The sequence below is a fragment of the Aureobasidium melanogenum genome (assembly GCF_000721775.1).
Source record: "Aureobasidium melanogenum CBS 110374 unplaced genomic scaffold scaffold_4, whole genome shotgun sequence".
NCBI lineage: Eukaryota > Fungi > Ascomycota > Dothideomycetes > Dothideales > Saccotheciaceae > Aureobasidium > Aureobasidium melanogenum.
The window spans coordinates 877,660-902,619 of NW_024470056.1; the positions used below are offsets into that span (position 1 = coordinate 877,660).

Below are 24,960 nucleotides of genomic sequence, written 5' to 3' on the forward strand. Positions count from 1 at the left end.
CCTGTCAAAATGGTCCGAGCAGAGAGATAGTGTTCCAAGCACGCTCTCACAACATGACAGGGGCATGCTCAATTCGAATGTCCACGTGCTGAATGCCCGCTCAGTCAAGAACTTCGTTCACTTGGTTCTATTGACAAGGATTACAGTCAATGCTATTGTATGCACGGCCAATCTAATCCAACCATGCATCCTGAAAGTAGGGCCTCTGACTAAACGCGTGACCTGCCCCTTTTATTGAATGTTCCATGCCAAAACGCCCAACCCCCGTTCCTCATCTCGTATTACAGCGACGTCGTAACTCCATCATTCTGGCAAGACCGTCTTGTCACCATCGGACTTCAACCGTGTCCCAATTGATGGTCTCCCTACGCGCTGCGGCGCATTACTGTCAACCGTGACATCTAGGCTCGACGTATCCACATCTGGCTGAGTAACGTGGCTCAATGGTGCGTTTCGACTCAGCTTCTCAATGTTCTCACGTGTGAGCTTGGAGGGCCGAGTCTCGATTCCATCGTCTTGTGTCACTGTCTCTCCCAGTACACCCAGCAACTTCTTAGGCGTAGCTGCGCTTGCAAACAATTGTTGATCGCGCAGCTGCATCGCCTTCTCTTCGTTGCGTAAGCGGTCCATGGAACGACTTTCTGCTGTCTCTGCTGAACGTGCAAATACCGTATCGTTCTGGTAATTGAGTTTGCTGAGCTTTGTTGCAAGAACGTCTGATGCTCCTTGACCCGGTGCAGGTACAAGTAGATCCGCTGGTGTCTTGATCTCCTCCTGCGGAGCGTCTTCCAAGGCAGCTGACGGAAGTGCAGGGCGAGGAACGTCCACAACTTTTGTAGAGACAGCTGGGTTTGATGACAAGGCCGCTTTGCGTTTCTTTTCAACAGCCCATTTCAGCAACATCTGCTCCAGAGTCTTGCCTTTCACAGGCTTTGCCAGATAATCGTTCATTCCAGCATTCTCACACTTCTCTCGATCGCCTTGAATTGCGCTTGCAGTCATTGCGACAATGGGCGTATTCTGGATCTGTTGGTCGGCAGCAAATGGCTCGCAATGTCGTATAGTGTATGTCGCTTTGTAGCCGTCCATCACAGGCATCTGTACGTCCATGAGAATAATATCTGGCCTTGGGCGCTCAGAGCTTTCTGGCTTGCTGAGATAGTCAAGGGCTTCTTGTCCATTCCAAACGGCATTGACCGAGAACTTGAGCTTCTTGATCGTCTTCAAGGCAATCTGTTGATTAATAGGATTATCTGAGCGTTTTTGGTCAGTAGTCTGTCACATAGCTCGCAATCACATCACTCACCTTCAACAACCAGCACGTGCGTACTCCGCCTTTCCTCGTCCGAAAGTACCATGGGCATATCAAGCTGAGCCGGAGAACCTCGTCGTGAATCGACAGAAGCTTGACGAATGCCAGGTTTTAGCGGCGAACCTGGTGGTTGTGGTCCGCTATATTCTGACATTGACAGCTCAGATTGCAGTCGGTGTGGGATCGGGCCCATGTCCAATGGTGGCGAGTCGCCTGATAGATATGGGGCCTTATTGAAGGGTATCCAGAACGATGCTTTGGTGCCGAGACCTAAGGAAGATTCAAGTGAGATCTCACCATGCATGAGCTCAACCAACTATTATGATCAGTGAATGCACGACAAGACTGTCCACAATTGCCACTCACGTTCTTGCTAATGGTCAAACCAAGACCGGTTCCACCGAAGCGTCTGGCGGTGCTGGAGTCGGCCTGAGAGAAAGGTTGGAAAAGTCTTTTCCTGACTTCCTCTTCAATTCCGATACCAGTATCTTCCACAGTGAATTGAACAGCGACAGTCTCTGCAGTCTCCTCTCTGATCTTGACCTGCATCGTAACGCTTCCTTCCGAGGTGAACTTGATTGAGTTGGTAAGGAGGTTTGTCAAGATCTGTCTCAGTCGGCCTGGGTCGCCCATAACCTTCAGACGTTCGAGCTCTTGGGTTTCGTCAATATACATCAAACCCTTACGTTCAGCCGCAAAGGTGAGCATTTTGTTGACATCGCGGACGACAACGTTCAAGTCAAACTGAACATCCTCTATGTCTAATCGGCCGCTTTCGACCTTGGAGAAGTCCAGAATATCGTTGATCACAGTGAGTAGGCCGTTAGCAGATCTTTGTAAGTTTTCGGCACATTCACGTTGCTCCTCGGTCAAAGTGCCTTCGGTATCATCCAGTAGGAGTTCAGACATGCCAATGACACCCGCGATCGGAGTGCGAATCTCGTGCGACATGTTAGCTGGTGTATGTTAGCAAAGACCTGAACTATCTCATGTTCATTCTGCATCATACCTAGGAACTGCGATTTCATCTTGCTTGCTTCCTTCGCAGCCTCGCTCTGAGCTAGCAGACGTGAGTTTTCTCTGTCACGTTCTCGAAGCTGTTCTTCTCTCTTCCTCAGGTCTGTGACATCCATACTGACAGCAACGACACCATCCACAAAAGCCTGGCCCTCAACGCCAGCATTACGCTCCAGACGTTGCAATGGGACAAACCTTGTACGGATCCATCTGTTGGTCTCTTGCATATGGATTTCTGTAGTCTCGTCGATTTGTTTGCCGGTAAGGATATTTTCGATGTAGTCTCTATGATGGTCACCGTCCAGGATGGCGTCTTTGTCAAACAGCTCATACACGTTCTTGCCAATGGCTTTGTCTCGGATCTCTTCATCAGACATTTTGGTATTGTCGTTCCAAACAATAGCACCCTCAAGCATAGACAGATCGCGCTGAGGGTTTACCGACCAAAGCGTGATTTTGGCCATTTCGATGACTTGTGAGAGTCGGAGTCTCGTCTGACGTGCATCCTCTCGAGCGAGCACCAGTTCGTGAATGTCAGTGCAAGTGCCGAACCTGACTAGCGTTAGCTCTAAACAAACGACGAAGATATGGGGAAAAGTAGAGTGCTCACCATTTGACAATCTTTCCGTTGTCATCCTTCATCGGCACAGCTCGTCCTAGCATCCAACGCCACTCACCATCGAAAGAATGACATCTGTATTCTGTTCTGTATTCCTCACCAGTGCTAAGACTGTGTTTCCATCGCTTGACTGTCAGCTCCATGTCGTCTGGGTGGAAGGGATTCTCCCATCCGTCGCCCAGACTTTGTTCAGGCGTAAGACCTGTATATTCGTACCACCTCCTCGAAAAGTAGTCGTGCGAGCCGGTTGGAGTTGTTGTCCAAATCATTTGTGGGATCATATTAGTAATGTCCTCAAACTGACGTTCATTCTGGACCTTTTGAGCGGTAATAGTATTGGCATACTCAGTGACATTGTGGAAAATGACAAGGCCACCGAGGAATTCGCCGGTTTTAGTGTCGTTGATCGTTTCGCCGTCAACATCGTATATGATTCTCTCGCCTGTTTTGGGATGGTGCATGCCGAGACGTCTGCCAGTGTATCGCTTCTGTGTCGTCATGAGATGCATGATGGGAAATTCGCTCATAGGTAGCAATTCAGAAAAATCTTCCTTCCAGAGAATGTAATTTGAGAGGAAATCGCGCTGGTCCCGGACTCCAGTGGGGCTGTCCTCGCTGTCAGGGTAGACCATTCTTATTGCGGCTTTGTTGGGAATTCCAAAACTCTCGTCCTTCCACATGGCAAAGGCTGGGTCACTCAGTGAATTCAAAAGAGCATCTTTTAGACGATTGGACTTTGAAAACAGCGACGGCGCAGCGGCAGAGGCAGTTAGAGACGGGGGTCCACTTGGCAAAGCTGATGGAGCAAACACAGAGGGGCTGCCAGAGAGGCTCGTGCGATGTTGGTGTTGAGTGCGACGGCCACTCGAACTAGAACTTGAGCCCGAGCCTAGACCAGAGGAGAAGGTGGTGTGTGTTCTGGCAACAGTACGATGACTTGAGCGGGAAGAAGAAGATTGGGTTTCGGCGGCAGAGGTGAAGACCAAAGTATAGTAATCCGCATCATCGGCAGACCAGACGGTGATGATAACAGTGGCCTGGATGTGGCCCGAAGCATCGTGGTTGACCTCCTTGGAGCGTGGAAGACCTGTGATGGGATTGCGGTTGGTGGAGAAGACAACATCGACGGCGGCGTCGTGCACAGTGGTGCGGGCGAGATTGGCGCGTGTCAGAGGTACGGGACTTGATTGCACGGCTGCTGAGCCGTCGTATGTCTCGGCAGTGGGTGTAAGGTCCCCACCGTCGGACCTGCCTTCTGACTGGGCACTAGCATCGATGGCATCCTGTTTGATAGTGTTGAGGAAGTCTTCCCATCGCATCCACACCGGGTTCGCATTCTGGAGAAGGTCCATTCCAAGGCAGTCCATTGGTACACCGGCCAAGACGTCGCTGGCACTTCTAACATCCTCTTGCTCATTCATTCCAGCACTGTCTAAGGGAGTCGTTTGCTGCAAGTCTATACCAAGAAGTCTACCCAAGGCCTCGTTGGCAAGCACAACCGTCTTTTCGCTCGAGAGGACCAGTACGGGCATGGGAAGGTACTGCAAGGCAGTGAAGGCGGTATCGGTCATGCTGGGACCCGAGGGGATCCTGATGGACATGGGGGAAGAGGGCGAGTGGTCTCGGTAGCCTTCGTCGCAGGCATTGGAAAGGTCGAAATAGCCACCGGCGTTGGCGGCCGTCAATTCGTCCAGTCTCATGTTGGTTCTCTGTCTGGGCGAAGGAGACGGCTGCCTCGCGTGTCGTGGTGCGTCTGAAGCCATGTCGATTGGAGAAGATGCGACGCTATGGCGCGCGCATTTGCCTGACTGTCCGGCAAGTCGCTGGTAGTCGGCGGATGCGGTGCAGAGCCTGTGAGTATGCAAGGGCAGTGTTGACGCTGAAAATGCGGTCCGCTATCGAGCGCGGGAACGACCGGCTCAGGGCTGCTCGAACTCCTGCTGAACGACCGACGTGCGCCGCTGTCTACTGGATGCTGCCAATACTCTGCCGACGTTTTGAAACCTTATACAGCCCAGGAATGCAACCGAGAATGCTGCCGGCTGCTCTTCTGTAGTAGCAATGTCTTCTATCCTACGGCCCGTGTAGCTTCCTGTTTGACCGTAGAGAATGGCCTACAAAAACATGGAGCGCCGAAAAGCAACAGCGAAAACCAATCCTCTCGCGAGTCGCGAGCGATACAATGCATTACCGGAGCGCTCCACGCCTTGGCCGAATGTCCCACTTGATCTACCACGGAACGTGTTCTAGAACGCGTGGTAACGTTGACAAAACAGATCCTTTTGACCTGATGACCGCAACCACCATTAAAGTCGGATCTGTGGAAGCGGCTCTGCTAGAAAATCGCATAGTCGTCCATGTTTCTCGAGACCGAAATCCACAATTAACTACATGTTCGCCGAGCAAGCTTGACACAAAAAGAGCACTTTCCTTTTGTTGTCTTTGGCGGGAGCGGGAGGCTGGGGGCGCCATCGCACCGACCACTGATCGACTTTGTTTCGATAGGGCTCGTCGAGCCGATCACTCGAATTCAGTTCTGTCGTGACAATCGACCATCCAACATGCCCTTCACCATACAGCAGTGTGCAATCCCTGCAGTGACTTTTCTCATCTGCCTCATAGCATACCCGTCACAATGGTTGCTTCGACGACTTGGCCCTCAACCCCTGACAAAACAGCAATCCATCATACTTCATCTATATGCTTTGGTCATCTTGTTTTGCTATTACAAGGCGTGTTTTACGGATCCTGGTAGAATCCCGAAAGACTGGATTTCGAGACAGAGCGAGAAGACCGAAGAGAAGAAACTCCAGGACGGACGCCAACGCCAAAGATGGTGCCGTAAATGTCAGGCTTATAAACCGCCGCGGGCGCATCACTGCAAGACATGCGAAAGGTTTGTCGCTTCTTGAAATCTAGTACATCTGGCCTCAAATCTAACAACATAAGGTGCATTCCCAAAATGGATCACCACTGGTAGGTCTCATCCATGTTTCTTCATCGGCAGCGTTCTCACTCCTCAGCCCCTGGACAGCCAATTGTGTCTCCCATACTACCTTTCCGCACTTTGTTCGTTTCTTATTCTACGCCGTCGCTGGTATGTCGCATCTCGGATGCCTTCTCTGGTCACGGATGTACCATCTATGGACACAGAGAGATTTGCCGAGTGTATGTGGTCACGTGTTGTATCGTCTGACATCGACTCATGGTTGCTTAGTATCTTGGTCCGAGTCCTACCTTATTGTTCGGCCTTTTCTTCATCACCGCCCTGAACTCTGTAGTCGTCTTTGCGCTTTTCATTCTGCTTGTTCGCACATTATGGTGCCTAGGTGCTAACACAACCACTATTGAGGGATGGGAGATCGAGAGACATGAGACGTTGCTTCGCCGTGCGAGGTATCTAGGTGGAGTTCTCGAAGGTCCCAATGGCACTAAAATACCCATCACCAGACAGGAGTACCCATGGGACATTGGAATTTTCTCGAATATCGCTCAGGGTATGGGTAGCTGGAATCCTCTTGCCTGGTTCTGGCCCTTCTCATTCACCCCATCCATTGAGAGTGGACTACACTTCGAAGATAATGGTCTTGAAGGTATGTCTATGCTGAAATATACTTAGCTCAAGGCTGATACGGCGCAGCTCCTGGTACTACGTGGCCACCCCCAGACCCAGATCGAATGTTTCGTATGGCGCCTACAGAAAGAGCTTTCGATCCTTCCAACGCTTTCACTCATTCAATGGACCCTGAAGAGGTCTATAAGAGGCAACAAGCTGATCGCATGCGTCCCTCTCCTGCTACAGATACCTCCGAGCTTCGACGCAGGCAGCCCTTCCACGTGCGTTATGATAAGCAAAATGCTCAGAAGCGTCGCGACGAAGACTATGTTTATGGCACTGACTATGAATCGGACTGTGAAGACCAAGAGCAAGAGGCTTATGACTGGCAACCAAAACCAGGAGAAGGTGAAGAAGGTTGGCGAAACTCGGAGGGTGAGAGATTGAACGACTTCGGCGTTGACGAAGACGTCGAGTTCTACGATGAGGACGAAGTGCCTCTTGGTGAGCTGATGAAACGGAAGAATTTGGCCAATGATGGCTCAAAATACTGAGTGACTACATGCATTCGTCTTGTTGACAACCCGAGTGGTTGATAGTATGAGTGCCGATCGCGGAGTCGACGTCCGATGTCGCAATACATGCTCAACTCCGCATCTACCTAGGTGCCTCTACGAGGTCTATATATCAACATGAAGGCCTCAAGGCTCAAGTCAGTTCATTTCATAACACACAGTATCTTCACAAGTCCAGTAACATGAGTCAGCCCAATGATAAATGGTCTTCTGAGGTATGCATCTATCTTTTTGAAGGTCTTTGTGACATGGGCGTCATGACAGCAGACGAAATGCCTAGCTAGCCACGCGTGTGGATGATCATGTTGTCAGTATTCTGCTTTCAGCAGAAGAAGCATTGTTGACGCTCGAATTTTGACAAAGACAGGCCTACTCGGCAGCCGCAAGCTTCGTTCCTAAACTCACCACTACCGTACTGTCCTACCTCGCACCCAAACCTACCGACAGAATCCTCGACATTGGCTGCGGCGATGGACCCTTGACTGCTCAAATCGCTGCATCCTTACCTCAAGGCCACATCTTCGGACTTGATGCATCAGCTTCCTTCATTGAGACAGCGCAAGAGAAACACTCTAGCCGAAATTGCACCTTCAAACTCCAGGATTGTCGTCGTATTTCCGAATGTGCTGAAGCAGTCAACGGCAGCTGGGATAAAGTATTCAGCAACGCTGCACTCCACTGGATCCTTCGCGAACCAAGTACCAGAGATGCAGTGTTCGAAGATGTTCACTCGGCTTTGAAGCCAGGCGGTGTCTTTGTGTTTGAGATGGGTGGAAAAGGTAATGTGGAAGCCGTTCACGCAACCATTCTTTCCGTCCTCACTGCCAATGGCATCCCCCTCTCTACTGCTCGAGAGTCTTGTCCGTGGTTCTTCCCCAGCGATGTATGGATGACACAACAACTTCAGAAATCTGGCTTTGAAGTTGAAAAGTGCGAGTTGGAATACAGACCTACTAAATGTACTGCCAAGTCTGCTGATGGATCTGGCGGTTTGGAGGGATGGGTCAAGTTGATGGGTGCAGAGATGTTGAATGTGGTGGAAGAAAGCAAGCGAGGAAATATCGTCAAGCAGGTCTGTGATATAATGGAGACTGTGGTCACACGAGAGGAGGATGGCAGTCAGTTCTTGAATTATGTTAGACTGAGGGCTGTGGCTCGCAAGGTTTAGTGGTGAGCCTTTGAGTCTTCTTTAGGACAACCCATGGCGTCAGATTAATGCTTTTTGTTTGCTAGACACTGCGACATATGCCGGAATTCTATCAGGTGTGCGAGTTAGATTGTATGTTGACACACGCCCGGGATTCTTTGAACTACAACTTCCACAGAAAATTGGTCCCCACCCTCACACCATCAAAGATAGGCTGTACATAGCCATGTTCACATACTTGCGAGTACTCAGCACTCTATCCTAGAAGTGTAATACAGTCTAGACATGCTAGAAGTGCCATGATGATCGGAGCACCGTCAAAAATCATCGTCAAGGGAGTGACCCTGGCATACGGTAGCCATATCTCCAAACGATGAGCCGATCTAAGCTTGGCGTTGAGTTCATTCATGTCAATCCTTTACATCCGCCTCAACGATGGACAAACATAAACTGAAAAAAAGCCGATCGAGTGGATATATACAGATAGATGGTAATTAGAAGCGATTGTTTGTTAGAGACATTTGCTACTTTGTAAAGGACGATGAATTGGTATCTGAAGGGTGAGGTGACAAGCAAGACATGTCACGGTTTGAGAAGGTAAAAGCGGGAGTGAAGTTAGATCCCGCAACGGGTCCATGATTCTTCACCGCCTGGCAGTTGAGGATCTTGGCCCGCGGGTTTAGAGAGGGCAGAGGGCTTGACAGCGTGTTCCAGACGGGTCAGAGTTTGGATCGCGAAAGAAAAGTCGATCTTGTATACGGATTACTCGGACGGCAACATTTGCGCACAGGAGACGCATGCGCCAGCGTCAAAGATAGTGAATGCGCGGAATCACAAAGCCCTAGAGACATGTTATCACGCCGCCGACGGTCATGGAAGTGGAAGCAACGAGTCTCGGGCATGCTGCCTTTGCGCCTCATGACTACGAAACTCCCCAAGCACCCTCGCCCTCTCCCCTGAACTCGCCATGGCCCGAACTGGATCCCGACATGAACAATGTGGACGAAGGAACGACCCAGCTCGAACAACAACGAAGCCTTGCGCCGCCGCAAACCCCCAAGAACGACAATCAAGCAGCCAGGGAAGTTGCGCAACAAAGTCCCCGACCAGACACAAATCATGCAGTACCACCTGCCTCCGACACCCAGCCTCTTGATCCAAAGTCGCAATCAGTTTCTCTTTCGCAAACGATACCCGAACAAGTGCAAAGTCGTCCCAAGCCTCCATCGAGGCCCATGTCCCTAGCACAATCGCTATTCCCCGAAGATTTCGAAGACGAACCAGAACACCGACAAGAGGCCTCAAATACGGCCGGCCAATCCGAACAAGCCGAGCCAGGAGCACTATCGCAGACACAGACGCAGACTGAGCAGCAAACACAGCCCCAGGCACAAGAGGCACAACCGATCTTGCCCGATCAAACTGTGCTCGACAACCCGGACCTACCACAGTCGCTCTCTCTGCACGAGCCTACCGACCAACTGGACCAGTCTGTGGATCCCCTAGATCAGTCGCAACCTCTTCAGCCGCAAACACCAATCAAAGACTATTCCGAGCTTGAAAATGCTGTCGCCGACCTGAACCTGCCGACGAACTCGCTTTTCCCCGCTGACCTTGCTCTTGCTTCATACGAAGCCGAAGAGGCTGCTCCCGTACAAGACGCTCAAAACGATCCCATGCAAGCTTTTGCGAAGCTGCAATTTCCCGATGGCGACTTCTATGTTAATACCTATGCGGTCGAACTGGGTCGTGATCTAAATGCTGCAAAGTTTGAGCGTAAGGCAGGTCGAAGACACAAAATGAAGTTGAACCGGGATGTCCAAATGGAACAAGATGCGGAAATGAACTTGGAGGATGAGGGTCGCCATATTGCTCGCAGCAATGTCAGCGAAAGCGGTGGCATTGTTGGTGTCAACATTGAATACGACAGCGAAGAGAACGAAGAGTCCAAAAGGCGCAAGCGCAAGCAGTTTCGCTCGACCAACTCGTCTCACTCTGTCGATCCTACATCGCTTCTCACTAACCCATACGACCTTTCGCTCGACTGGCAGCCTCAACAGGACAAACCTTTCGAGTATGAGTGTCCTTTCATCCCAATCCATCCTCAGGCCGGACAATCATTCAAGAACATTTCGCGCAAACACATTCGTATCGAATACAATCTACAGAAGGCTTACTGGGAAATGCTTGTCAACGGTAGGAATGGTGTGTTCCACGATGACACTCATGTCGACAAAGGCTCTGTGGTCAAGCTACACCACGGAAGTGAGATTCTTATCCAGGGCATAACCATCATATTTAAGCTGCCAGACAACGCTCGCAACGAGGACGAAGAGGAAGAGCCTGTCCACATTCTTTCTGACACGGACAGCTCTCTTTCCGACTTGGATAGTGTCGTCAGTGCTACCTTCGGTCACGACTACGAAGAGGAAGACGTATCATCTGAAGACGAGCCTCTACGCCTCAAACGTCCGGTGCAGAAGAAAGAGCGACCACGTAGAATTGTCAAGCTCAAGTTCAAGCTCAAGAAGAATTTCCCCGCCGTTGCTGGACTGCCTGTCGAGAAGGAAGACAAGAAGGAGAAAGAAGTGGAGAAAGAGAAGAAGAAAGAGAAGGAAAAGACTAAGGATAAAGAGAAAGAGAAGGAACCCGAAAAGGAGAAGGAAAAGGCACCCGAGAAGGCAAAAGTCAAGGAGAAGGAGAAGGAAAAGGAAAAGGAGAAAGAGAAGGAAAGAAGACCATCCAAGTCTGGAAAACAGTCCATCAAGACCGACAAGCCCCCGAGAGCGGAAAAGGCAGAGAAGATGCCCCGAACACCCAAGGCGGACAAGGTCGAGAAGCCAGTACAAAAGGTGCCCCTACCTCAAAAGACAGAGACAAGCGACAAGACCGAAAGGCCAAAAGATGCTCAGCCTGCCGAGCAAACCATTGTCACGCCCAAGCAGCCCGAGGCCGTTCCACCCGTCTTCGAAGAGAGAAGGGAATCTGCTGTAACCACGACCGAGATGCCACCTCCATCCCAGCCAGTCGATGTCAAGCCGTCAATTGAGCCCGATTCTTATGAGGCTCTTCAAGCTTTGCAAGTGACTCCATCTCAAACGCCTCCCGCCATACCTGCCGATTTACCTCCTGGTTCAATTCTCGCCGGCTTAGCACCGGAGGAAATTCCTCAAAAGCGAAAAGGTCCCGGAAGACCTCCAAAGAACGGTGTCATGTCCAAACGCGATGAGGCAATCATCAAGCGCAAGACTAAAGAGTTGCAAAAGTTAGGCAAGGTCGTTCCACCGCTTGCTGAACTCTTGGCTCTTGCCAGAGCAGAAGGCGGAAGTACCACAAAGAAAGACTCCAAACCAGAAGATGGACGTGAAGGAGAACATCTCAGCCAATCTGTCGAGATCGATCCAGCGCTTATGGCTATCCAAGAGCATAACAACGCCACACCTTCGGCCGAGGTCAAGACTGAGGGAGGTGTTCTGGTTGCTCAGCCTACACCTGACAAGGATGCGAACAAGCCGAAGAGGATTGTCAAGTCTCCGTCTCCACAAAAACCCGAATCAGAATACACCGAGGAAGAGCTCAAGAAACCAACTCAAACATATGTTGTCCTCATTCACGAGGCACTATCTAAAGCTCCGACCGGTGTGATGGATCTGCAACAAATCTACGACGCCATGCAGAAGATGTATCCTTGGTTCAAGTATAGGAGTACAACCCATGGCTGGCAGAGTAGTGTCCGACACAATCTCATCAGTAGTGAGGCTTTCGAGGAGGCTGGCAAGATTGGCAAAGGCAGACTTTGGAAGATCAACCCCAATGTTTCGATCGACAAGGAGAAGAAACGAAAGGCTCCAACGCCGCCTCCAGACAACAGACCACCTCAGCAACAGCAATACCCTTACTACCCGAATAATCAGTACCCATACGGTCATCCTGCAGCTCCTGCGTACGGTGCTTATGCTAGACCAAGCCCTTACGGTACACCTTATGGACCGCCAACTGTACAGAACGTGGCACGACCACCTGTTCCGACTACGCAACAAAAGCCCGGCACCTACTACTCCCCATATGCCTCGACCACACCAGGTACTGCCGCCGCTGGATCGCCTTATGGCCCGCCGAGTAGAGCCCCGTATGCTCCTTACCCTCAACCCCCTCGGCCGCCAGGCAATGCTTATGGCCAACCGCCGCAACCACCACCGGCGCAACCTGGTCAACCACAAGGCCTAGCGCAGCAAGGCCATCCACAGCAGCCCCAATCGCAACCAGGCCAAGCTCCTCACCCGCCTCCAGGCCAGCCTTATCAGTCGGGAGTCGGTCAAGCTCCTGGAGCGCCCAACGGTCAGCCGCAGCCCCCTCGACCTGTGATGGCTCCAGCACCTGGTCAGGCTCCTCCTCCAGCACACAACCAGAGCGGGATCACTTCTGAAAAGATGATTGACAATATTATGGACTACCACAAAAAGTATCTGAGCAACTTCCAAGGCCCAGAGCAGGACAAGCACAGGGCGATCTTCCGCAAGGCTACTAATAGACACATTCGCCGTGATCAAGAACACGGTCCCTTCGAGTCTGAAGAAGAGGAAAAGCTCTACAAAGCTATCCAAAATATCATCACCACAACACAGGCAGAGACAGCATCTGCTGCCCCTGCGCAGCCTCAGATGAACGGTCCGGCTCCTGTTCAAGGCGGACCGCCTCAAGGTCAGGCGCAGCCAGGTGCCCCACAAACTGCTCCAGGCCCAGCTTCACAACCACAAGGTGCCCCCAGCCAGCCACCTCAACAGAGTATGCCAGGCTCGCAGCCTGTAATGGGTCAACGACCTAACACAGGTTCCCATCTTGTGCAACAAGGATCCAGCTCAGAACAGGCGCTAGCTGAAGCACTCAAAACAGCCATGCCTGGTGCGCAACCTTTCAGACAAGGTCCGTCAAATGCTCCTTATCATCAAGGACCACCGGCACACCAAGGTGTTGCACCTAGACCTGGTCCGTACGCGCAGCCACAGCCCCCGCAGCAGCAAAGAATGCAGCCTCCAGCAGGACAGCAGCAGACGCCTCACACTCGCCCCAATCTCGCACCCACGCCTTCAGTACCACAAGTGCAAGCACCCAGGCCGACATTCACTCAGCCGTCCCAGCCCCCATCGACTGCAACAACGCCGGCAGCACAGGCCCAAGCTTCGACTCCTGTCAACTCAAAACCTGTTGCTCCTGCTCCGGTTCAGCCAACGCAACCTTCTCCTGCACCAGCCTCAGGCCAGTCGACTCAACAACCTCCTGCAACTGCTCAACAAGCCCCTGCGCCTGCTGCGACTGTCCAGCAAGCTCCTGCGCCTTCTGCGGCGACTCAAGCAGCCCCTGCTTCTCAACCTGCACCTGCAGTCCAGTCAAATCCAGCATCTACATCGTCGCAGGTGCCGACACCAGCTCCTGCGGCACAGCAACAGACCCCTGCGCCTGTGTCTTCGACCACTACACCAGCTCCAGTGGCTCCTCAGGCACAAGCCGCGCCAGCACAGCCCCCATCGATCGCACCAGTCGCTACGCCGACGCCAGCACCCGTGGCTCCGACTCCTCCAGCAGACTCCAACGCTCATGGAGGCCTCAAGCGACCAATTGAGATCGATGACGATGGTGACCACGAAGCTAAGAAGCAGAAGACTGACGAGCAGAAAGCTTAGAGGCGTTCACGATTAGGCACTGATGCAGGGCACGAAGATTATGAGGCGTTGTTATTCGCACTACCTTTGCTATTCTTGTTTTTTATTTGCTCTAACATTATTGCTTTTTTCCGGAGTTATACATCATGAGGCACAGTCGCGTGCCTCATGGAGGGAGGGAGGCATTCTTTTTACTTTCAAGCGACGGAGTGGATGAGTTTCAGGCGTGTTATTCAATGCATGAAGAAAAGAATGGGTTAGGCAAAGGCGTTTCATCCATCACATACAGCGGAGGCTACCATTGGAACACTTCTTGAGAATCACAAATACCCCTATTTTTTCCCACTTGCGCCTCTTTTTCCATGTTCATGATCTTCGATTTATCCCTGGCGAACCTGCTTTCCTTGGGTCATTGCTAGCTGTCTTGACCAATCGCTCTTGCCTTTCCTCACAAGATCAAAACGTGAAATTTGGGCCGGAAAGGGCGTCTCATCGATGGCTGCTTCTCGATATGTCCTACATGTGCATCGACCCTTCCTTCTTTTGCCCAACATATCTTGCGAGTGATAGATGTTCCTGCTATACTACCGCAAGTCGATTGCCTGTTTTCTTGTGTACAAGAGCAGCCATCAGAATAGCACAACATCAAAGCCTCTGCGCTCAAGAAAGACATCCCAGCGCTCGCCATTGCCTTGGTCCCAGTAGGCTCGCAAGGCCGCCGAAGCGGCATCTGCATTGCCCCAGCCGTAGTTGCGGATGCGATTCATGCAAGCTTCGATGTAATCCCTTAATTGTGGATCCTCAGCCTCACATCCTGCTGTGAACAGCGGCCAAAGAATCAGAACATTAGCGGGCGATTCTGGTCTAAGCTTTCCTAGCAGATCCAGCATAAAAGCTAGCGCTACTGCAGGCTTTGGATCGAGCTCTGGAAGCTCTTGTACGCGACGGTATAAGTGCAACAGTGCGGCGTGTACGAACATCTGGTGTACGTATACAGCTTCGACCACCAGCACGGGATCCTGTGTATGTGAGAGCGAAGGCGACGAAGCGCGGGTGAACAGGAGGGAAAGCTGTTGCTCGGTAAGTAAGATGTTGTCTGCTAACAGCATATCTAAGTCATCAGCCATCTCGGCATAGCCGGAGCCGAGTGAAGATCCTAAAGACTTGCGGCGGCGTTGCAGACGTGCCATACGACCTATTCGCGCAAGGACTGGCATCAGCTCCAGTGAGAAGCCGACGAACTCGTCAATGTACTGTGGCGAGGGAGTGCTGCTTGGAGCTCCTATCGACCAGAATTGACCATCTGAGGAGGTAGTCTTATCAAGGCTCATAATGCTGGCGAATATATCTACGACAGCAAACCAACGAATGAGAAACAGTTTTTGGTCGTCCAGATCTGCGACGGCTTCGTGTCTAGATTTCCCGAGAGCGAGGGATAGCAAATGTTCTGCACCATTGAGATGTGTACGCATGGCCATGGTGTTTCCAGCCATGACTTCGTTCGTACATAGGAAGAGAACAGTGCATATGGTTGAGAAGGCGGGTGCCTCTGTTGGATCGTTCATCGCCTTCCGTAAACCAGTGATGGCCTTGCGCAAGAAGAAAGATGCTCGATTCTGTAGCTCGATTGAATCATTTCCACGGAGGCGCCGTACTTGATCGCAAGATAAAGCTAAAGCTGCCGAGAGTAGATGTGGTGTTTGAGCCGCGACCGTTAGGACCTGTTGATGTATTGCAGGTGCCATCAATGGGAAAAGTGTAAGCGATGTATGTGTGATATAATGGTGAAGGAAGAAGTAAGCATTAGGAGACTCAGATGGACACAACAGTGGATACTGGCTTAGGGATGGTGGTAGAGCTGGTATGCATCAGCACCTCTGAATCAGATCAGCAATCAATCAACTTACTCGGTGGAGTATAGTGCTGGAAAGGCAATAGAGAGACATTACGCTCGATCGTTTCATCAGCTGGCTCAAAATCAAGATCGGATGGGAGATCGACCAGATTTGCATCTGCAAGTGTACTGTCCTCGGGGAGGAAAACGTTGTCTTGGTAGTCGTCGAGGCCAATGGAGTCATCGAAAGGTTGCAATGCTATGATGATGTGAGGATGTTGGATGAAGCAACAGTCACAAAAAGACACTTACCATTTAATGTTTCTATCTCAGGATTCTGTGGATGATCTGGAAGTTGTAGTAATTGCGGCTCGGTGGTCGAAATTGCCTTATCAGTAGTCTCTCCTTCAGATTGAGCGGCAGAAGGCTGTGTCGCATCAGAATCGGAAGTTGCAACTTTTGCATCGAGATTTATGACCCAAGGCTCTTTCGTCCTCGGCTTCTTGAAAGGTCGACCCTGCGTCCAAGACAGTTTCAACTCATACGAGCATCGCTCGGGATGTCTCTTGCACCTTCCGCAACTAGGCTTGCCCTCATCACATTTCACGCGTTTTCTTTTGCACTCTGAGCATCCCGTCCGTGATTTTGATCCACCAGCGGTCGCTTTGGGGTCGGACATGTTGATTGCAAATCCATCTGTATGGTCATTGATAGGAACTGAGAAAGCTGGATGACACACCCGGCGGGATGACTGGTGGTGGTTGTTAATCGGCTAGAGTTGCACTGTCAGCGGACCCCCACCCGAGGTCGGCGGTCGTTCATGGCTGCGGTATATCGACCTTCTCTCTGCGATTGACAGCGATGATATGGAGTCTAGATGCTTGGTGCTTCTCACATCTGGATTCTGATAGCGACAAACAGCTGGATTGTAAAGTTTAAGAAGGTGCAACTATGTTCGACAAACAGATGAGTTGATTTGAGAAGCAATATGTTCAAGATTACCCGAGCATAAAGCCTTATCAAGCTCTCTCATCGCGGATTGGGTCAACGTAACACAGCTTACTCTATATGGACATCTCCTAACAAGTTTACTTTTTCTTCTCCTCGTAGTACATGTGAGGATAAACCCGACGTCTTGAAGAGGCAGTTCGATACGTTCGTCGTCATGGTAGATGCAACTATGTAAAAGCGCAATAAATACCCAAGAATTCATTCAGTCTACCCTCTGCCATCTTCCATCAGAGTTCGTGCAACTACCACAATGTTTTTCTTGTCTCTATTTACGCACGTCTTCTGCTTGCTCATTTTCCTCATCACGAAGAAAGCAGTTGCCATGGATTCTAGCATGCCCAGAGACATGCTAGCCATGAAAGGTTGGTTGTCAATGATTCGAGGCATACGAAGTCTAACATGCCGAGCAGATATCAGTATGAGATCAACCTTGAACGCTTGAGTACTCCAGAGAGCCAGAAGAGAAAGCAGTGCATGCATCAGAAGAATGCCCACAAAACGCTCACCCATCAAGTTCTGCCACGGCTGTGAGACTGTACTTGAACTGTCACAAGGAATCCTAGACCACAAGTAGCTTCCAAAACATGCGCAGTCATGTCTCTGGTCATCAAACATGGGCAACACAGCCAGTCGGTAGCTAGGGGAACTTCTCAAGAGGTATGTTGGGTTCGGGTGGAAGTGGATTTGGGACAATAGTGCTGAATGCAGAGGATGTATATGACTGTAGGATACGGCATGTATTGAGTACAGAACTAGAAGCGGCATTAGGGACAATAGTAGTAGAGGAAGGTTGTTAGATCGAATTGAAGTCGCGAAATTGCTATGTCGACAGAAGCAGACGCCATCTCAGAGTGAAAGTCGTAGCCGTGGCACCTTAACGCCCGCCCAGGGAAAAACAGAACAGAACCAGGGTATGCCTCGAAGTTAATATGGTCTTTGCAGTCAAGATGTAGCGAGAAGAAGAAAAGGAGATGAACGAGACTACATGGCCATCTCAGCTTGTAATCTCCGAAGCTCGGCCTCTTCGTCGTCTTCCTCTTCTTGAGCGGGGGCTTTGCCTCTTGCTGTGAACAGTCAGTATGTGTAAGCACGCATCGTACATATTTGCAGGACTCACGTTCGGTATTGTTGACACTAGGCATGCGGTGGACCTGGTCGTGCACAGGCATGGTACCAGTCTTGAGCATAGTGTTATCCAGCTCCTCTTGTTGAAGGTCAGCAAGCTCTGATTCGAGCTCATCATCGTCGACAGCATTTGCGGTAGAGCCTTGAGTAAGAGCGCTGGCAATCTCCTTGCTAATGGCATGTTGTTCTTCGAGATCTTCCATGGTAGCATCGACCTTGTCGATTGTCAAGCCACCGTGAATGGTCTTCATGGCCTTGGAGGCATTGCCCAGCGCGTCCAGGGTCTCCTTGTTGATGTTGGCCGTCTCGATACTTGCGATCTGACCCTCGAGGTTCATGATCTGAGCGGATGTTTGTTCCAAGGTAGTCTCAAGTTGCTTCTTCTTTCGCAAGGCGTTCTTGGCGGCTGTAAGAGGAGTTAGAGGGCGGCGCAAGTTGCCATGGGCGAGGTGTGCGTACCAGTCTTGTTCGTGTTGATGAACTTCCTAGCCTTCTGATCCTCCTCATCCATCTGGTTCTGCAAGTGCTTCTCACGCTTGTTCAGCATCTCGAGGGTGCTCCTCAGCTGCAGAATGGCCTTCTTTGGGGCATCTTTCTTGGCGGCCGAGTTGCCGCCAAACCAACCTCCCAACCCCCAGCCGGACATGTTGCAAGATGCTTCGTGTGGTGGCGCTCGTAGGTGTAAGGGTGGAGGAGCTGTTGGCTATAGAGGTAGACTATAGCGAATGGCGATGGTCGGGCACGAAGGTGGGGGACGTGAGTGCTCGTGTGATGGCGGGGTAGGAGGATAGCGCGATGGTAGACGTCGGAGCCGAGGGTCGCACAAGTAGTGGCTCTAGGTGAATCGGAGTATACAGCAGCCGCTGGCGGTGATAGGCGTGTGATCTTGGTCAAGATTGTGTTGTGGAGAAGTGTTTGTCCTGCTGGCTGCCTCCCACTGTTCGCTGTGAAGCATGACGCACCCAGATGCCAAGCCCTGGAGATTGACACGCCGACCAATCGAACGCCACCAATCTGCACCAATCAAGGAAAGAACCACCTTCTGGCTAGGCTTCACCATCCTTGCCTTTTGTCGATATGCTGCAAGTATCTACTGCATATCTCCATGTCAGATACGATCCCAAATCATGAGTAATTCATCACCATTGCCAAGTCGGCTTTGCGCCGTCAGCCAGCTTCACTCGCTGTTTCCAGGCGACAAGGTTCGTTTTCTCGCATGGTAGGTATCCAATCGTCTTTTGTATTCTGCAACTTCTCTGAGTATCAAAGTGTAACCCAATACCATGAACCAACTGCTTCATTGCTCGTTTTTCACAAGTTTCCTTCTCAAGAACATCACACCGCTCGAGTCGACATCAGCCAGCTCCTCGACACCATCGACCACCAAAACCTTCAGATTGGTGCTTGGCTGAATATTATTGGGTACATCACTCCTTCTTCATCCAGGTCCTGGTCAAAGGTGCAAGCCATCACCGTATGGTCTGCGGGCGCCATCAATCTGCAGCAATACGAGACTGCTCTCACCCTCAGACAAACGACGTAGCCTGCGATATGGTCCCCCGCATTTGATACTGAACCAACATCTCCATTTCTGACGACATCCTGTTGTACCGTTCCATGTTTCAAGGGTTTATCCTCGTCTCTCGTTGGTGGTGCATCGCTCATCATAACGAGGCGATCAGCTTATGCGCTGATAGATCGTCAAATTGGCGAGGTGGTCTGGGTCTACAGGACCCTGTTCCAAATTCGATTGATGATATTCCGTATCCGTTGCCTTGAAACTTGCCAGCAACGCTTTGAATCGCAGGCCCACGTCATTACTGTTGATGATCTCACACTCTTGGATGTACGTCTCCGTCGCCGCCATATCTCGTCCACCGAAACCCTTTGGGCTATTGCCAATGAAGACCAGAGGACGAAAAGACAGAATCTCGGGCCAGACGTTGCAATTGAGATGAGGCGCGAACACCAAGGTATCTCTGTTGTTCTTGATCATCTTTGACGCCGCTGGGTCGAGCACGATATTGTTGATTGGTGAATTGCTCAAATTTGGGATATGTCGTAGGAGGTATCTCGTCTGCTCGTCGAAAGCAGGATCTTGGAAGCATCGTCTGGCCGGCTGGTGGATGGTACCATTGGATACGCACTGGTTCCTCCATCTCTCATCGACCTTCTCGCACATGTATACAAAGACCGCATACTGGACGACAAAACAGTTGGTGCGATGACAGAATTCTCGGGGAACCCAGTTGCCCAAGCCCAAACAGATCACAGTCTGAACATTGGTCGTATGTTTCACGACTTTCTGGATCTGGTCTCGAAATGCCTGCCACTCAGGCTCTTCTCTGATCTCCTGGAGTGTGCCCTCAATATCCTGGGACACACCGACGAAAGTCTGAGCGTGCGGTGAGCTTCTCGCTTGGTCAGCAGCTGGACTTCGATCATGCACTCCATTTGGACGTCCAGCTAGCCCGTAGTTTGGTCTGTGGGTATACACTCCGTTCGGACGTCCGTTTTGCTTGTCGTTTGGTCGACGAGTTTGTTCTCTGGTCTGGCGGCTTTTGTAAAGTGCTGGCGGTGGTGCATACTTGCTGCATAACGCTTTGAACGCCGCCGTACTGACTTTGTGGCCGAGTGCGGCCTCAAGCTTTCGTTGATCAGGCTCCACTACCGGACCCATTTTGCTAATCGTCTTTGTCGTACGATATGCTATGTGGGCTTGCTTGACTGATTGTGGGTGACTTTCACTCCTGTACCGTGGGTCCGGAACGACTATTCGGTCGTTGTATCGCCAACCGCATTGACTCGGAAAACAACATAAAGAACGACAACCCTCGAACTACTAAATTTATGTCTGCTTGCAAGTATGGCTGTTTCTCGCACCTTGGATCCAGTTGTGATCGTTCGAGTCTCATCGCGAGATCTGCACGGAAGCGTTCGTCTATCTGGGAAGAACTCGATTTGCTCAAGCTCTCTTCATCTACGACAATACTATGCAACGAGACTGTAGACATGAAGAGCGCCGCCAGTTCAGAACATATCTTTGTTATATGCTGCTGCCCCTGATAGATTGCTGGAGCATTCTGACATGAACTAAAACATCACTGCTGTACAGACGAGCGAATACGGAAGTCGCGTCAAGACGGATCAACACATATCAAATGCCTCATCTGCCCTTAGGCTTATCATATCACTTGATTCGGAAGGGTGTATAATATCAATCAGGATCGCACCTTGCGCAGCATTCAAAAGGCACACGTACACTGCCGCCAAATTACCACAAAGATCGATATTTCATACTTCACTAAGAACTACCTACGCCGCAGATGACGAATATGACAACAATCTCGCAAACACACACCAAGACTGTATTCAGAACCCCCATTCTTCACGTCTCTACCATACAAAATCAGCCATATCGTCTTTTGTCTCGACAGGAGGCGCTTTGGAAGCTGTCGTCTCGCTTTTACGCACGTAAAAGGAAGACCTAGAAAAGGCCTGCCTCAATATTTTTGCCAGCCTCGGGTTGTTGTAATCGTGAGCATAGTTTCCCCAATACACGATTCCCTCGCGATTTTCAAGAAACCGTCTGGCGGCGTTATACATGTTGACTGACTGCTGATTGATGGTTGTGTCTTGAGTCCAGTACACCTTTTTGAGGTAGCTATCGGTGATCAACCAGCCTATTGGGCCCAGGCTACCGTGGAACGTGTTCGTGTACAAGAGCTCTGGCTCATGACCTTCTCTGAGGATTGTGTCGAACAGATAGTTGGCCGGGAAGTGAGGCGCATAAACAAACGAGTGCATGTTTATGTGATTGTTTGCTTCGGGGCTCTGGACGATGGTTTGACCACCGCTTTGCTCGAGGATGAATCGGTCCTCGATCTGGAAAGCAGGGTCTTGAAAGATGACTGGCAGCGATCCTAGTTCCATCTTCTGCTTCTCTTCGATCATTTGACATAGAGCAATGAACACGCCGCACTGCTGGACGTAGTGCTCATTGTATGTCCAAGGACTTGTGTAACGAATCGAGCCCAATCCAAGACATACTGCATTCTTGATCTCTCCAGCCCTTGCGACAGCATTTCTGAGTTGCCTTCGAACTTTGGCGATATTGCCTAAGGGGCCCATTGGATCGTGAAAAGTTCGAGTATCCAGGATGAGTTGTGTCACGAGCATTATCTCGCGCCATATTCCTCGAAATCGACCATCCGCTGGTTGACCATCAGGAAGGTAGGTCTTAGGCAGAAATCCTGGATGATCTTCTAACCACTCCTGAACGTTTTCGCTCCACTCTCCAATGTTGATGCCTACTCGTCCATTATCTCCGGATTTTACATGGGGTGGTAATCGATACGGGTTTCGTGGTATGTTTGGTGGGATTCCAGCCATCTCGAAAGCGAATTATCTTCTCGACGACGAGACGAGTGGGAGTGTTTTTGTCACCTGCTGATCGTAGTGCTTGAGGCAAGATCATCGAGGCCATCGCCATCTTCTGAGCCACAACAAAGGTGTGCAAGTGCAAAGAGCATGTCCGCAAGCGGAAGATACCATTGCAGCATCTCTGATGTCGAGGAATGTGTCAGAGGAAGAAAGTCGAATGTCGCTTTGTGCGTCTGGTGGAGTCGTGATGCGAAGCGTTCCTGGACAGGGTTGCAAGACAAAGAGGTGTTGTGTGAACATGGAATCGACGAAGCTTTGTTTCACCGAGATCGTGCGCAAGGAATGTGCAAATCCAGGCGAGTTCCTTCCCTCTGGACATGGCCTGCACCCTGCCGGTAGGAAACATCGATCGTCATTGCCTTGCGTGGGTGAAAACAAATTTCCGAAACCTGCGGTAGCACACTTGTGCTCTACTCGGCACAAAGAAGTTATCCAGACACGCGAAACGATTCAAGCCGTAGAGGTCTTAAATTGCGATATTTCGTGCTGCGTCTGTAGCTCTATTGATCTACTCCCACAACACCTTGACGTAGTGATACCACTTGGTATAAGGCTTCTTTTCCTTGTACGTAGTCATCACCTCATCAAGCCCACTCACTAAATCCACAGTCAGGGGTGGACGAGCCCAAGCCTCATGTCTAGCCCAAAAGACCTTGTGAACAAGGTAGATAACGATAGGGATCGGAATGCCAACATACGCCGTGAAGAAATCAGCGACTGACCAGTTCTGCGGCCAGAAGACGGTGAAGCCGTTGATTAGAGTCAAAATGGTGAAGAAAACCATTGCAAACCATGCACCCCAAGGCTGCATGATGGTGTTGCGGTAAGGAAGATCAGAGTTGGGGATGTTCTGAGCGGTGAACGCCTTGCGGAAGCGTATGTAGGTGATGCAGCAACAGATCCACGAGATGAAAGCCGAAGTGTTGGTGAGGTTGACGAGCCAGTTAAAAACAACACTAGCAGAATTTGCAACGTTGAGATAGGCCAAGAGCGAAAAGAGAGATGATACTCCCATTGCGCGAATTGGTACACCGTTCTTGGTGCAGTGTTTGAACCAAGCTGGTGCATTACCAGAGAGAGCAAGTGAGTACAAACTTCTTCCAGAAAGGTAGAGGAAAGAGTTTCCAGACGACCAAGCACTGAGAATGATGCCTCCGTTGATGATAGAGTCCAGAACAGGGATACCAGCATTCTTGATGCCAACCACAAAAGCCGAAGACCCAGCACCAACTCCACCATTGGTAAGTGCCTGATCATCTGAGCGACAGATGACACCAATAGCAAGGACTGAGAATATGTAGAAGAAGATAAGACGATAGAAGTATCTTCTGGCTGCGATGGGGAGGTTGCGACGCGGGTCCTCGATTTCACCACCAGTCGCAACCAACAACTCCGGAGCGAATGCAAAAGGAAATGCACTGAGCACCCAGGTCGACAGCAGTGCTATGAAGCGTCCAGTGTTTCCTTCAGCAAGGTAGACGTTTGCGGCTCCAGGGTTGTTCCAGTAGCGAAATCCGAGCCTGTCTCCCCTTGGACCACCACCCAAGCAGATAATGAGTGATACAAGCAAGAGACCGACCATCATTATCACTTTCGTGCCTGCAAACCAGAATTCGACTTCCCCGTAATACTTGACTGGCAATAGGTTGAGTGCAACGATTAAGACCAGCATGATCGAAATCCAAACAGCGATGTTGATGGTGGAACCCCAGTACTCGATGACCAGCGCAGCTGCGGTGATCTCGTAGGGCACCAAGATTCCAAGAGAATACCTTTCTTTGTGTCAGCAAGACGGTAGCGTAATGTTGAGATCGATTGAGTTACCAGTATAGCCAACCCAAAGCAAAACCGAAGCTGGATGACACAAATCGATCTGCAAACATGGTCATGCTACTACCACGAGTAGGCAGATAGGCCGACATCTCAGTAATAGCTGAATATGTCAGAGTCGAGTCCTTGAACAAAGTACTGGACGTGATGACTTACCGGTAACGATCATCCAGATCAAAGCAGCCATGAAGACGAACGATCCCAAGATAAATGCTGGTCCACCTCTGGCAAGCGTCTGACCGCTACCTACGAACAGACCAGTACCAATGGTGCCTCCTAGAGCAATCATCTGAGCATGTCTTGATTTGAGACCGCGTTGTGTTGTCCCATAGGACTCGTCGAAGACGTCTCCTGCTACAGGTCCCGACGTCGTTTGATAGATTGGAACACCCTTCTCTTGGTCAATATCGTATTGTGTCTTCACACGAGTCTCCTCGCGTGATAACTTGTCGGATGACATGATTGGTCTGGTTGGTACCGCTTGGTCCTCGAGATTGAATGAGTGTCAACACAGGGTAAGGTAGAAGTCGAGTCTCAACACAACTGAACCGATCGAGTACTTTTAAGAGATGGTACAGGTGAAAGAAGCTCGATGAAGGATGTATGAGAGGACACGTCTACAGCGGCGATCTATTATACTTGACCATTCTCGTAGACAACCAAGACTGATGTTACTCCTCAGAAAGAGGTACGCAGGCCAAGAGATAAGCCCAGGATCGCAGACTGGGCAAACAAGACCGCAGCAAATGTTGTCTTCGGACCGTCTCCTTTACTCGCAGCGGCTTCTATTGGCGAATTCATGTCTGCAACAAGGATATCGAAACAGTTCAG

General features: G+C 50.6%; 10 protein-coding genes across 10 annotated transcripts; 4 read left to right on the forward strand and 6 right to left on the reverse strand.

The window, feature by feature from the left end:
* Positions 1-303: 303 nt before the first annotated feature.
* M437DRAFT_42437 (uncharacterized protein) lies at positions 304-4,519 on the reverse strand (the record flags this gene model as incomplete). The annotated part of the gene is made up of 5 exons (XM_041020574.1): positions 304-1,253; positions 1,307-1,628; positions 1,679-2,268; positions 2,322-2,881; positions 2,940-4,519. The coding sequence occupies 5 exons, from the start codon at positions 4,517-4,519 to the stop codon at positions 304-306; spliced, it is 4,002 nt and encodes a 1,333-aa protein (XP_040882393.1).
* Positions 4,520-5,509: 990 nt separating this feature from the next.
* M437DRAFT_42856 (zf-DHHC-domain-containing protein) lies at positions 5,510-7,058 on the forward strand (the record flags this gene model as incomplete). The annotated part of the gene is made up of 5 exons (XM_041020643.1): positions 5,510-5,844; positions 5,898-5,924; positions 5,972-6,116; positions 6,166-6,541; positions 6,589-7,058. The coding sequence occupies 5 exons, from the start codon at positions 5,510-5,512 to the stop codon at positions 7,056-7,058; spliced, it is 1,353 nt and encodes a 450-aa protein (XP_040882394.1).
* Positions 7,059-7,261: 203 nt separating this feature from the next.
* M437DRAFT_82341 (S-adenosyl-L-methionine-dependent methyltransferase) lies at positions 7,262-8,247 on the forward strand (the record flags this gene model as incomplete). Its single annotated transcript, XM_041027726.1, has 2 exons — positions 7,262-7,294; positions 7,447-8,247. The coding sequence occupies 2 exons, from the start codon at positions 7,262-7,264 to the stop codon at positions 8,245-8,247; spliced, it is 834 nt and encodes a 277-aa protein (XP_040882395.1).
* An 851-nt stretch (positions 8,248-9,098) lies between these two features.
* Positions 9,099-13,907, forward strand: M437DRAFT_82342 (uncharacterized protein; the record flags this gene model as incomplete). The annotated part of the gene is made up of 1 exon (XM_041027727.1): positions 9,099-13,907. One exon carries the CDS (start codon positions 9,099-9,101, stop codon positions 13,905-13,907), a length of 4,809 nt encoding a protein of 1,602 aa, XP_040882396.1.
* A 608-nt stretch (positions 13,908-14,515) lies between these two features.
* M437DRAFT_42672 (uncharacterized protein) lies at positions 14,516-16,399 on the reverse strand (the record flags this gene model as incomplete). The annotated part of the gene is made up of 2 exons (XM_041020618.1): positions 14,516-15,721; positions 16,178-16,399. 2 exons carry the CDS (start codon positions 16,397-16,399, stop codon positions 14,516-14,518), a joined length of 1,428 nt encoding a protein of 475 aa, XP_040882397.1.
* A 1,313-nt stretch (positions 16,400-17,712) lies between these two features.
* Positions 17,713-18,502, reverse strand: M437DRAFT_42260 (Snf7-domain-containing protein; the record flags this gene model as incomplete). Its single annotated transcript, XM_041020533.1, has 3 exons — positions 17,713-17,795; positions 17,849-18,262; positions 18,316-18,502. 3 exons carry the CDS (start codon positions 18,500-18,502, stop codon positions 17,713-17,715), a joined length of 684 nt encoding a protein of 227 aa, XP_040882398.1.
* Positions 18,503-18,983: 481 nt separating this feature from the next.
* Positions 18,984-19,399, forward strand: M437DRAFT_42392 (uncharacterized protein; the record flags this gene model as incomplete). The annotated part of the gene is made up of 2 exons (XM_041020565.1): positions 18,984-19,075; positions 19,126-19,399. The coding sequence occupies 2 exons, from the start codon at positions 18,984-18,986 to the stop codon at positions 19,397-19,399; spliced, it is 366 nt and encodes a 121-aa protein (XP_040882399.1).
* A 135-nt stretch (positions 19,400-19,534) lies between these two features.
* On the reverse strand, positions 19,535-20,536 carry M437DRAFT_82345 (uncharacterized protein; the record flags this gene model as incomplete). Its single annotated transcript, XM_041027728.1, has 1 exon — positions 19,535-20,536. One exon carries the CDS (start codon positions 20,534-20,536, stop codon positions 19,535-19,537), a length of 1,002 nt encoding a protein of 333 aa, XP_040882400.1.
* An 893-nt stretch (positions 20,537-21,429) lies between these two features.
* Positions 21,430-21,951, reverse strand: M437DRAFT_28683 (uncharacterized protein; the record flags this gene model as incomplete). Its single annotated transcript, XM_041019143.1, has 1 exon — positions 21,430-21,951. A coding segment is annotated over one exon (522 nt), but the record flags the coding sequence as incomplete, so codon positions are not given.
* Positions 21,952-22,807: 856 nt separating this feature from the next.
* On the reverse strand, positions 22,808-24,589 carry M437DRAFT_42865 (uncharacterized protein; the record flags this gene model as incomplete). The annotated part of the gene is made up of 3 exons (XM_041020645.1): positions 22,808-24,071; positions 24,124-24,232; positions 24,286-24,589. 3 exons carry the CDS (start codon positions 24,587-24,589, stop codon positions 22,808-22,810), a joined length of 1,677 nt encoding a protein of 558 aa, XP_040882402.1.
* Positions 24,590-24,960: the final 371 nt, after the last annotated feature.